The sequence below is a fragment of the Ananas comosus genome, linkage group 11, assembly GCF_001540865.1.
Source record: "Ananas comosus cultivar F153 linkage group 11, ASM154086v1, whole genome shotgun sequence".
NCBI classification, from domain to species: Eukaryota; Viridiplantae; Streptophyta; class Magnoliopsida; order Poales; family Bromeliaceae; genus Ananas; species Ananas comosus.
This window is the reverse complement of record NC_033631.1, coordinates 10,124,970-10,138,600: the sequence shown is the minus strand read 5'-3', so window position 1 is coordinate 10,138,600 and position 13,631 is coordinate 10,124,970. Positions and strand designations below refer to the sequence as shown.

Here is a 13,631-nt window from a genome sequence, read left to right as displayed (position 1 = left end):
CACAGATTGGTCAAATAGATTAGAGAAAAAAAAAAAATTGAAAGAGGCATAGACGTACAAAAATTCTTTTATTATTTTTCACTATTTTTGATATTTTTATAATTTTCTTTTTTTCGTACGAGCAATAACTCTCAATATGTTGCTTTCTCCCTCTTTTTTGTCCTATAAACGTACATTCATATTTATTATACCATTCAATCAATCCTTTCTTTTTTCTTAATCGAATTCTTTTCCAATAATTTTATACTAAAAAGAAAAATATTATTTTGAATAGAAGGTTATTCATCCGGCGGTTCATGATGAACTGCACACAAGGTCTAGGTAATTGTTTTCCGGAAGTTAGGTTTATTTATTTATTTATTTATTTATGTAAAAGAGTAAATGTGGTAACTACTTCTGTCGTTTTCTAGCTGCCGCCCCGAGTTTACCTCCATTTGTTTCTTTGGTATTTAATGAAGGTAAAATCATACACAACGAACCTGAATATTAAATTTTCACAATTTTATTTGTATTATTATATTTTTAAATTTATTTAATTTGAATCAATTAATTATACTTTAAATTTAAATTTTAAATATATTATTTATTTTGACATATTTAATTAGTATATTTCATGTTATTTTCGTAACTATAAATTTATTAAAGTTAAAATTTAACTTTTAAGATAACATATTGCCCACTTTGTTTATTTTTTTTAATAAATAAACTCCTACACTTCGAATTTGCGATCTCGGATATCAACCATTAAGCCATTTGATACTTGCGTTAGGGAGGGTCGGTAATTTAACATAAATTTTAGTCATAATGTGGTCATCAAGTAATTCAAGCAATAAGTAAATTTATCTTCCGTACAAAACGAGGCTAGCCATCATCTACACGAGGTTGCAATTTACATTTCACAAATTACAAAGAACTCGCATATATAATCAAACGAGGCTACCTATTTCTCAAAAAAACAAAAACAAAAAAACAAATTACAAAGAACTCGCATATATAACAATGTTTTTTTTGCTGTTTTGCTACATGAACATCAGTGCGCAAGTGAATGAAACTAGGTCCTGCAAATATAATCAAACTGCACCAACAACATAATAAAATTCAAGGAGGGTGCCTATACAGCTTTCTCATCCGGATCTTAATTTAAATTATTATTACTAGCAACTTTATCTTGTGTATATATCAGCATCTTACAACTTTTTCATCCTTGTCGAATAGAGCTCAGGCATCAGTTTTCTGAGCACCAGGAACTTGCGTATTCATCCTGCTTCTCAGTTCCTCGAATGCCCGCATGCTCTCCGCGTCGAATCCTCCCGCAAACTGTGATATACATCACAAGATTAGTTTCTAACTGAAAAGTTCTTTCATGTAATAACTTTGCATGGCTAATAAGTTCAAAACACCTAAAGAAAGTAGTTGTAGTTGTTTGATGTCGATAGAACTCGCACCTGATGAACCCTGAAGGCGAACCTCACACCCTGGAGAAGCAAGAATTCCCTGTTATGCTCTTTCTCGGCGCCGTTCAAAGCATCGAGCTCGGTCGCGACCCTCTTCATGTACTTCTTTGCCAGTTGGACAGATGATAGTTTGATCTGCAAACAACAATTCAAATCGTTTTTTAGTGAATTTTTTTTTTCGTCATCAAGATATTTAAGTCAATTGCTGAAGTATCACACAATAAAGAATGAATATCGGTTAGTGGATCTGTGGTTATGAAAATATTGAAATTTAGAACACTATTCTCTAATAACAGCTTAAGTTGTCAGAGTTGGTTGTTTCACACATACCTTGCCCACTACACCTGCATCTGATAACCAATCAACTGGAATTCCGAACTCCCTATAGCGTGAAATAGCCATATCTCGGGTTCGCAGGAGCGCGTAAACGCTCTGCTCGACTCTGAAAATCAAGTTACAGCAATATTAAGTATATTGAAGAAAACATAAAAATCAGTTCCTATTTGTTTGTCAGAAGCTCAAGAAATGAAATTAGTGTTTTGCTTTTCGTAGTGCTTGCTTATTTAGATGCCTCTTTCGAGTTACTGAGATATACCAATTTGGGCATCAGAGACTTACTTTTCGAGCAGCGAGTACATTTTCTTCAGTGCAGGTTCACATGAAAGTTTAGGGTCGTCGACGAAAGACGAGACCTGTTTCTCTAATTTCATCAGGTCCTGGTATTCGAAAGCCGCCTCTCTCAGGGCATCAGCTTTACTCTCAGGCCAATCGAAGTGCTTAAGAACGGCCCGTTCATCGACCTACCAAAACAGAAATTACATGCCTTATAAGATAGGAAGTAACTTGGAGATTTTGTTAGTTGTAGCATTTGAAGTTGCTACGGTATGTAATCAGAAATACGGTATGAAGCGTAAATGAGAAATTAGTTAAAGCAGTTGCTGCCAACCAAGAAGGACAGTTCTTCGTCCAGCCAATTAACAAAGGAGACAAGATCTTCAATATTTGTAAATCTTGCAGCTCGGACCTCGGTGGCCAAAGATTCAACAAAATCACCTTGTGTCTCAACATCAGCTTTTACCTGAATCAAACCAAATTGCGTAACTTTGGTAACTCGCATTGTGTATGGAAAAATTCAGACAAAGTCTATTCAGAAACTGATACTCACAGCTAAGAGGAATGTCGATCGGTTCTCGATCTCTCCGATCATATTGCTTCTCGCGTCAGCGGTGCTCGATGTCGTAGAACCCAGAGAAGTCGGTTCCTTCTTCGCCTCACGCTTCATCAGCGTCTGGTAGAATTCAACCAGCTCCGGGGCGCGATGCACTTTGTCGCCTCCTCCGGTGCCCTTCAATAGGCCTCCAGGAGGTGGCGGCGGTGGCGGTGGCCCGCCAGGCCTGCCAGGTGGCGGCGGTGGTGGCGGCGCACCTGGAGGCGGTGGCGGACGTGGAGGCGGTGGCGGTAAGCCACCTGAGGTATTACCACTTGCAGGAGCACCGCCCGACGGTGTCGGTGGCGGGCGAGGAACTCTCGGAGCCCTTTTCTCAATGTGAGCAAGCTTGGTTTTACTCACTACTACCGCACTATCCATTTTGCTATCACTAGACTGCTCATTTGAATCCGAACTAGCCGTTGGAACCTTCTCCTTTATTTGGGCTAGCTTCGGAGGGAGCGAAACAGGTTTCTCCCTCTCTACTTTGGTTTTCAAATCACTGCTACTATTGCCGAACCTCTCCGCTCTCGCTTGGTCTGCTTTCTCCTTTATCGCCTTCTCCCTCTCCAACGCGAGCTTGTGCCTGTCTTTGAATGCCGGATACTTGTCCTCAGCTACACCTTCGACCGTCCTCGACATAAGGTGGAACGAAGCCGCCACATTGTTCAATTGGTCATTCGACGACATTTGCGTTCTTATCTGCGGGAGATTAGCATCTTCCAAGAAGTCATTGGGGTCTTGTTCTTTCCTTCCGAAACTAGTGATGGCCATGCCATCTCCGGCGTTTCTTAGCATCAGAGCTTCCAACGGGCCCTTCGCTTTACTCACACTAGTCCTCATCGGGGACCTTGTGGGCGAGGCTAAAGAGCCGTTATCATCCTTGCTTTTCCCCCACTTCTTAAGCTTTTGAATTATAGTTGGTTTCTTGCTGAGAGAGCTGTATCTGCTAGATAAGCTGTCTATAGAAGCATTGTCGAAGTCTTCGCTTCCTGGCGAAGAAGGCATTGAGGAAACACTTTCGAGATCGGTGTCGCCTTGGCCGCGCTCGGATCCAGCGTATTCTAGCATAAGCTGTTTGGCTCTCTCTTGCGATTTCGGGCTTAAGCTTTTGTTCAGATCGCGAGCCGAGATTTTGCCTGAAGTAGTTTGGTAATTCCGGAGTTCGTAGCGTAGGCACGCGTTGACCCAGCGCAGGTAGACCAGTTCCTCTACTTCGCTGAACCGGTTCATTTGTAGGCCTTCAACTTGCTTGGAGAGATCTTCATTGATGTGTCTTAGATTGGTGATCTCCTCTCTCGCGCTGGCGACCAAATCACTCTGTGTTATCAATGAGAAAGATATGTTCTTAGACTTTCTTTTTCTGTGTGAAGAACAAAAACAAATACGTAGGCACTATCTACTCTATTTAAACAGAGGGGCGAAAACGCATATATGATGATTGTTCGAACATTTACGTTCACTCCTCACAATAAAAAATTTTGCTTATTCTATGACGAAATCACTATTTCTTCCCTTTTCGCTTTTACCTTGCCTGAAATTAAGTTCATAACAAGATTTATGTATGTCAATTTAGAACCTTTTGCCGGTCAGTCCTTCAGGACTCACTGCACTTATTTTCAAACTAAAATTTTCTTAAAGAACTTAGAATCAGGTAAAAGCGAAATAGTAGTTAAGAATATTCTCTCTCGATAACCCTTCAACGAAGAGTGCTACTATCAATTTATGCTTACGCCGCAAAATGATATTTAGAATAAAAAAAAGTAGTGCTCAAGATTAAAACATTGCTTTTTCTTAGGAGTAATTACACAGGCTTAATCCAAACGGAAATCAGAAAAATGCCTTATTAAGCTAATATTTTCGATTACATTTACTGTAAAACTGAAAGGATACAGACAAATGTATGATGCCCGAATACAACAAATCCAAACTCCACACATGCTGCTAAACCATAACCACACACCTCAATCCTGTGTAAAAGGAAATATGTAGCATGGAAACAAACATATAAAACCAATAACATGGGCCTAAAGTGACAACACAGTAAAGAAATTAAACTAGGATAAAATACAGCGACTCTACACACCAAACAAAACCGGGCCATGGTTGCTAACCACTTTTTCCTGCAGCCATCGACGGTACAACGATAAAAAGTGGTCCGAAAAAGAGCAACTAACTAATCATTTGCACAATGAAAAGCTCCAAAATTTGTACAAGTAAATAGAAATTTTACAGTTTACATACCTCTGTCAAATTGGAGAGCTCTGCCACTTTGGCTTCAGCAGCATCAAGCTTCACCGTCAGCTCCCTCTTCTCATGCTGCAGCTCCTTGCTCCTCCTCCTCAACTCCACCACCTCCACTTCCATCTCCTTAAAAGCTTTCAGCTTCTTCTCGACCTCCGCATCTCTCTTCGACGCCTCCTCCTCCTTCGCCTGCAGCCCCGTGACCTGCTGCTTCAGAAGCAGAAGCTGCCCCTTCGTCTGGCTCGCGTCGAGCTGTATCTGCCTCTGAAGCTCCTTTATCTTGTTTCTCGCAACCTCCAACTCCTTCTTCGCAGAAGCACTTTGCGCGATTTCCTCCTGAAGCTTCTTCCTCTCCGCTTGCAAAGAGTTTATTGTTATGTTCAGCATATCAATCTCCACTGTCTTGATCTTCAGCTGCTTCTGCAATTCAGCTATATCCGACTCCTGCTCTTTAAGGCCGTAGTACTCGAGAAGCTCGCCTTCGAGCTTAACCTCCCTTTCCTCCAACTCCTTAACCAAATTGCGAAGCCTCTCCAATTCAGAAGCATTGTTGGCCATCTCGATATCGTACTGAGACTTCTCCTTGACGTCGAACTTATCGTTCGGCAGCGGTAATTCGATTTCTCCGGAGAGGAGGTTTTCGAAGTCGGGGAGCATTTCATCATCTTCTATGTTGACAGGAGTCGAATTGCTTTGGGCTGGATTTATCACGCTGTTGATTGTTTTAACTTTCTCCTCCTCCTCCTCCTCCTCTTCTTCTTTCTCAACCTATAAAGATATGAGGTTGTAAATCAAAACCACACACTTAACAAAACTACAAACAAAATAAGCAGGAAATAATCTATACATACATGTTCTTTGACATCATATTCCGAATCTTTTTCCTCTTCCTCTTTATGCTCAAGTTTTGGTGCCAGCTCGCCATTTTCTGAAGCACAGCAGAAGATAATTGTAGGGAAGCACAGAACAACATATTTGTTGATTCAAAATTTAAACTTAACAGTAAGTGAAGTACCTGGAGGCTTTACTTGCAGCGGCCGCGAACAGTTAACCTGCCTAACTGCATAGGCTGCGATCGAGGCCGCAACCACGAAGCCTAATCTAACAAGCATGAAGAGATATGCTTATCCAAACATTCCTTATCCCTTCTCTCATTACTTGGCCAATTCCAACCGCCAAAAAAGGATTCAAAACCAAGAAGAAGGATAATTAAGAAGAAGAAGATGATAAAGTATAACTATGTCAACTCACTAGGCCAAGACATAAAGATATCTAGTTAAATTCTAAGGAACAGGCCAAGGGATATCTAGCATGGATCCTAACACAAGGAAGAAGTTCTTTATCCGCAAGTCTAAAATGGATAGAGAGCCATGACATTTCTGGGTGGAGCAAGGGAACACCACCAAAACATGTGGTTGGCCTTCTCCATCTGGTTTTACTGCACGGGTCGAATTGATACTTTTAATTTAACACTCTTCCTCGTTTCTATACTCCACGTTTTGAGAGACCAAAGATGTGGACTTGAATTAAATAAAAAAATAAATAAATAAATGAGACGGGATCGATTCAAATTCAAGATCTCTTGCTTTGATGTAGACGAATTAGATGGGAGATAATTAAATGAGACAGGCAAGACTCGAATTATATCGGATAAAATTATAAAAAAGTAGCAGTCTCGTAAGACACGAATTCATAGAGTTTTGGTACTATATCGTTGAAAAATATTAAATAATTATTATGCGCGAAAATAAAACTTCACGAGATGTCTCAACCAATTCACAGAACACGTAGAAAAGAAGTAATTGTCAATCTAGAGAAACTGACAAAGTTTCTATCTTGTCGTGTGATAAGAGGGGGGAAGGATCTTCCTGGCTTTTTAATGTGCTTTATGTGTGTTTACTAGTGCTGTATAGTGACGGTTCTTTCCTGTTCACATGAATGTGTGGCAGTAAAGAGTGTGTGTGTGGGTGGGTGGGTGGGTGGGTCAAGAATTAAGAAAGTGGGAGTTGTCTTTGAATTCTCAACCATTGGATGGGACGAGGAGCCCAACATCTAGAGTGGGGGTCCATAAGATTTGGGCCCAACATGGTTTACAGGGACAGCAATGTTGTGGTCATCCCCAAGGGAAGAGAAATGGCCAACCCCAAAAACTCTCAAAGGATTGATGTGGGCCCATTGTGATTGATCTCACAGCCGAAGGGGCTTCCTATCTGCCTCCCCTATTTTTCTGGACGAATCGGAACAGATTTGGAATAGATTGATTTCTTTTTTGTGGGGGGAGGGGGACGGATCGGAGTGAATGAAAAAAAGCAAGAAATCTTCTGTCTTCCTTTCGATTCTTTTACCTGACCCGGATGAAGCGTATTGGGGACAGAGCTCCAAGAGCCCGGATCCGGTTGCATCCTTACATCCGATTCTTAAATTGTGCAGGCCCTTAAAATCTCAATAGCAGGGCATATGTAGGGGTGTAACGGCATGGACCACATTAACCGGGCCGAATCGGGCCAAGGGTCGGCCCGGCCCGGCCCCTCGCCGGGCTTTGTCCTAGCCTAGTAATAGCCTAATAGGCTCTTTTTTCCTCCTATTTCTTTCCGATCGTCCTTTTTTGTATTTTTTTAATTATTTTTTTAAGAAAAAGAGTTTAAATAATAATTTTTTGACTTATAGTTTTTAATTTACACTATTATACCCAACTTTTTAAAAAATTTTTTAAAAATTTCAAAAAAACTAAAACACAAACAATAAATTTAACTTTTCAATATAAAACTAATATTAGTTTTTTCCATAATTTTTAATAATTTTTGACCAAAATATCCTTTCTAATAGTAAAATTTTGAATGTTAGTGAGGACATTATATCATTTTGATCAAAAAAATATCTTTTTAATTTTTTAAGCTTTTTAAATAATAATAATAATAAAGTATATTTTCGAAAATAAAAAGAGCACTCAACGGCTCAACAGCCGTTGAGCCCACTGTCCAAGGGTTTGCCAGACCCTTGGACTTGGGTACAGGCCCTAAGGGATCTGGCCTAGCTTATACAGGCCTGGTGGCAAAGCCAGGCCTATAATTTTCAAATTCATAGTCCAATAGACCTACAGGCCTTATCAAGTACCTGGGCCATCCTTTCCCAGGCTGCGCTTCAACCTTCTGGCCTGACACGACCCAGGCTCGACACGGGTCGTGCCGTACCGGGCCTACGGATCGCAGAAGCTTGGCCCAACACGGCCTATAGAGCCGGGCCAGACCGGCCCGCTACAGGTACTACAGTAGCAGTGCCAGGCCACAGCCCAGCCCACAGTCGTTCCATGGGCCGCCCGGCCCGTTTTACACCCCTACCGCATATGGATGCTTCTATAGTTATTCGAAAAGGCACTACTAATTTTTCACTGTAATAATAGAAAATAAAGCTTGTCATGCTTCAGAGACCTCAGATTATTACAGAAGTTTCGAATTATTTATTTATTTATTTGTCAAATACTTAAAATTAATAAGATAGAGAATAAGCTATTTAGCAACTCAATCAAATAAAAGGCAAATTATTCTTTCTGGGTATTTAATTGAACACGACTTTTTTTTTTTTCCTCTTTTTTCTGGTGGAGAGATGTACTGTTATGATCTAACATCGTCAATTTGGACAGTTTGAGCCATAAACAGACCCACATAATAGACAGAGTTTTTTCTGTCCGTCTAAGGCGTAACAAAGTCCATGCATACCGATCCAAATAGGAGACAATGGCATCAAACATTTGCAAAAGGCATATCACAGATGTAAGAGAATTTAAAACTATATATTACATCATTTCCATGGAGCATTATATTTGAAATACTCATAACCATGCCTTGACCCAAATCCAATCAGTTCGCCCGTAGGTTGAACCATAACTCGCTACACACTCTGTCACCACCGTGACCGTCTGCCGGAGACGCACCGTCGTGACTCTCTCCCCCGTCTCATGTACTCTGACTATCTAGATCGGACCCAAACTAAAATTCGATCTTGGGCCGGGTTAGGGCCCGATCCACCAAAGTCCCCCGCGCCGGTTCTTTCTCCTCTGCTCCTCCGATGAGCGAAATGAATTGCACGATCGTGTTGTGCTGAAGCGGTTTTGAGCTCTAGGGGAGGTGGGGGGAAGTAGGAATCACTTTCTTTTTGGTTGTAAAATACGCGCAAAAGTACTTGAACACAAGTGTCTATATACGTAGAATGTCATATTGTAGAGCTCAAAAATTATATATATCATGTATCATGTATATTTGGCTTTCAAATCCCTACACAATTGCTTTCTCCCTTATCACACAAGCCTATAACATAATACACAATCGGGTAAATTACACTCCAAGTCACTGAACTAATCTCGAAGTTTATTTAGATCGTGTAGTCTCAATTTTATTTGAATCGGATTATTTTCCCAAATTCTATTTAATTTTCATAATTAAGATATGACACAACAGTAGAATTTTGCTAACGATGCAATAGCCATACCGTTTAAAAATTATACTGATTCAGCTGTCATGTCATCTCTATATTAGAAAAAGTAAATTGGACGTGACAAACTGACCTATTTGAAACAATTGCAAGTGCTTAAAATTTAACGATCTAAATGGAACTTAAAGATAAGTCAAGCGACAAATTGTGTAATTGCCCCCCAAAGTAAGAAGCACACTCTCATACTCAATCATCAAACCTAAACAATTGATACCACTTACATTACCAGTTTGTGCATGGCTACAACCACTGTTGTTTTAGCTGCTTCTTGCAAGCTTTCCAAGTTCAGCTTCTTTTCTACACACCACAGGGTCTTATTTTTGCTTTACTCGACCAACTCCATTTGGAGTGCTTATTCACAGCTTTGGGCTTCTCCAAATCACCCTGAAGACTAGTAATTAGCTGTTGCTGCAGTAGTGATACTTGATTTGATTCTTCTTCGAGCTTCGCCACGCGCTTTCGTAACTCGTTCACGGAGTTTTTAATCTCTCAAACTCGGAAGAGGAGGGACTATTAGCTGCGGCTTCCCGCTCTGCAGCTTTTTATTAGCAAGTGCAAAACTCTGGATCCTTCTATTTTTTATAATCATTCGATAGATTAGATTTGGATTTATTTAGATAAGAAAAAAAAATTTCGAACTTGTTCTTCAAAATTTTTTAAAAAATCTAATTTATCTACGCTTGGTCAAAATATATTATTTGGTTATTAAAAAATTCTTTTGAATATATCTATTCCCCTAAGAATTTACCAACAGAATTTAAAATTTAGAAGAGTATTTTGAAAAACGGAGGTGGATAAGCAAAAGCCCAGGGAAAAAAAAAAAAAAAAAAAAACTAAAAGTTATGTGTGCTATTAGAAGCCCAATCTAGTTCTACTGACGCCAAAAATATGACATATCTAATAAAATTCATTTAATCTAAAAACTTAAGCTAATAACTGTGTATTACTGGTGCATTTTAACCTTTTACTCTCTCATTTGTTATCCGATACAAGACTATTAATATATGAACTCTTAATATCTGTGGGACTCCATTTGCGTTTATTTACCAAGCTCTTTTTACATGCTCAATTCGGTTTTTTGCTTAAGGTTTTTTGATTTTGCTCTAGCAAATTTTGCAAATGTTATGAGTTGAGAATAGAAACAAAAATAAACAAATACAAAACAACGTCTCATTGGACATGGCTATGTATTGGGCACCACAAATATCATTCCCTGATTCCTTTTCTATTGATAAATTTTGAATAATTGGGAGAAAAATATATTCTTTTAAGCCCGAGTTGCATGCTCAAAATTATGTATAAACATGGGCATGGGAGCACATCTTGGCACGTCGTTCTCAAACGAGATGTTTTTTCGCATTTGATAACCCCTTTATAATTAGATAAGTAGTTTAAGAAATAATTTAGGAAACTCTAACCATCCTCTATGTCCATGAAAATTTAATAGGGGAGAAATAATGGTTAAAAAAAATATATATAAAAGGATAGAAATCTAAGCCATCAGTTGGTTATAATGAAAACTAGAACTGATAACATGATATGAAATTGAGATCACTTTTGTCACTCTTTTTCTAAAATAAAAAAAAAAGTTAAATACTTAAAAATCCCTGGTACTCAAAACCCCCACCACACACATAGTATTATTCATCATCCAAAATCAGGAATGTCACCGGGTCATATTTGGGGCGAATTTTCAAAAGCCCAAATCCAATCCAGCTTCTTGAACCAATATCCGAATTTGAACTCCAGACAAAGGGATTTTCCAAAACTGAAATTCAAAACTGAGACAAAAATCCGAAACAGCAAAAATCATTTCTCTTAACTAAATTTCCAAATATATCATACCGAAAAAACAAATTTCCATAGCACAAATATAAATTTCTATATAATATAGAACTAGTTCGTATGCTGTTCGGTTTTGGGTTTTGATAGGATACAAATAATATACCATCCCGATTGCCACTGGCACTAATAACTCGTTTCACTTACACAACTTACTCAAAATAACTAAGTCCAGTTATCATTATCAAAAGTTATCATTATCAAAGTTCCTAGTCCTCCTAATGTGGAACTAATGTGGCATCATACAAACTTTTTCTGTTTACAAATTCTCTTCATTTCTCCTCATTTAAATATCAACGTTATTGTCATATATCCTATTCCCTAATGAAAGATTGTGATATGAAATTTATGTCACCATTCTGATTGACAAATTTGTTAAGATATTAAATATAATAATCTGACTTGCCGCTGACGTAAATTACTCATTTGCTCAAATCATAAGTTTAAAATATTTAAATTTAGTTATTATTATCAAAATCTCTAGTCCTGATATGAGACTATTGGTAATATGTTACATATAAAAATCATATTCAAAACTGAATATGTTGAAGTTTCATTTTTTAAACTAATGACCGAAATTATACTTATATAGCATCAAATAAGTTCGTTCTGTTCGGAATCGGATTCCCTATCCATTCAAACTTTAACCTCTTGAGATGGCCACTAGAAAACTAGAAAACTAACAGTCACACTATCGGCCATTGATACGAAAAGGAAAAAAAAAAAAACCGACTACAACATCACATTCTTTTTTGCTTCATTAAACTCTTCTAAATCTGTCATACCATTGGGTGTTGAGAATCGGAACAAAATACTTTTAGAAAATCCCCCAACTAGTTATAACTCCTACAAATTATGACAACTAAAAAAACACATATACATATATAAAATAGACATAAAATATATATTATAGACATATATTAAAATAGACATAAAATATATATCATAGACATATAAAATTAACATATTTATATTAAACATATATAAATTACACATATATAATTTAGACATATATAAAATACACATATATTAAATAAACATATCTAAAATACACATATCTAAATACACATATATTTTCTGACTATAAGATTCAATCATACACAAATTCACATACACATTCATATGAAATTCACATACAGGGAAGGCTTCGCCGATTAAGAACAATCAGGTTAGGGAGACCGAATGGTCCCCCACCACGGTAGGCTTCGTCGATTGAGAATATCTAGGTTTCGCTGATTGAGAACAAATAGGGTGAATTTAGAACTATAGCAAAACAGTTGGTCGGTCGGAGTATGTGTTTGGTACAAGTATTCCACCTGCTGTTATTGTCTTTGTGAAAGAATGCAATGGTTTATGTAGCTTGGATGTTGTTGTCTTTGTGAAAAGGTGCAATGACTTATGTTAAGCTTTAAACTAACTCTTAAGTTTTAAATATTATCAAGAGTTAAATATTATCAAGAGTTAAATAAATTATAAGTAGGGAATATAAGAATCCTTTTTGTAAGTAATAAACCTTAAATCTAATCACCACATAGAATATAGATATAATTTATAGCAAGATAGAACTTCATAGTAAATGGTCACCGGTGAATATGGAACCATGTCACTGTTCAACTAAATGGTCACGCTCAGTGTACTTGTTTGCTAACAAGCATCTGCATATTTACTTTAGTGTCTCTATACTAATGACTTGAGATTCGTCACCTCAATATAGAAGTGTAGCATGCATCGGCCTATCCGAAAATATCATCGTCTTTATGATATTCCAATGGCTAGGAGCGTTTAAAAATCTTGTACTAAAAAATATATATCTCAAATTTCTAACTCTTAAAAATATATTTTTTTAACGAAGATTCACCAGACGAATCATATAAATATATTATACTGCTGACAATAAATATAAATAAAATTTATTTTTTATTAATTAAAAAAAATACTTAATATGTTTACAAACCTATATCACCGATTAGCTTTAGGGTAGGATAAAATTTTTATGGGCGGCCATGTCCAAATTTGTTTTTTTGAGGACGGTTTGGATGGGCGCTACCCGAGCCACGCGGGCCACCATCCCCGCTGCTCTGCCCCTTTGGAGAGCAGCAGGTTTTTTTCGGTGCACCCGGTGCACCATTTTTTATTTTAAAATTAATTTTAATTTTAATTTAATATAATATATATATTTTTTGATATTTAAAAATATATACAAAAGAATTTTAAATTTTAAATTCTAAATTATTTTACATATATTTTTAAAATATCATAATATATATTATTAAATTATAATTAAAAAATAAAAAATAAAATTTTAAAACAAAACTAGTGTCCATAATATATATACGTATGTTATATTAAATTATAATTTAAAAGTAAAAAAATTAAAATAAAAAATAGTGCACCAT

At 37.3% G+C, this 13,631-nt stretch overlaps 1 protein-coding gene across 1 annotated transcript; it reads right to left on the bottom strand.

The window, feature by feature from the left end:
- LOC109717243 (protein CHUP1, chloroplastic) lies at positions 924–6,345 on the bottom strand. Its single transcript, XM_020242916.1, has 9 exons — positions 5,921–6,345; positions 5,757–5,833; positions 4,906–5,673; positions 2,620–3,981; positions 2,401–2,532; positions 2,073–2,254; positions 1,785–1,896; positions 1,446–1,589; positions 924–1,317 (listed from the first exon to the last, which is right to left on the bottom strand). The coding sequence occupies exons 1-9, from the start codon at positions 6,015–6,017 to the stop codon at positions 1,219–1,221; spliced, it is 2,973 nt and encodes a 990-aa protein (XP_020098505.1). The 5' UTR covers positions 6,018–6,345; the 3' UTR covers positions 924–1,218.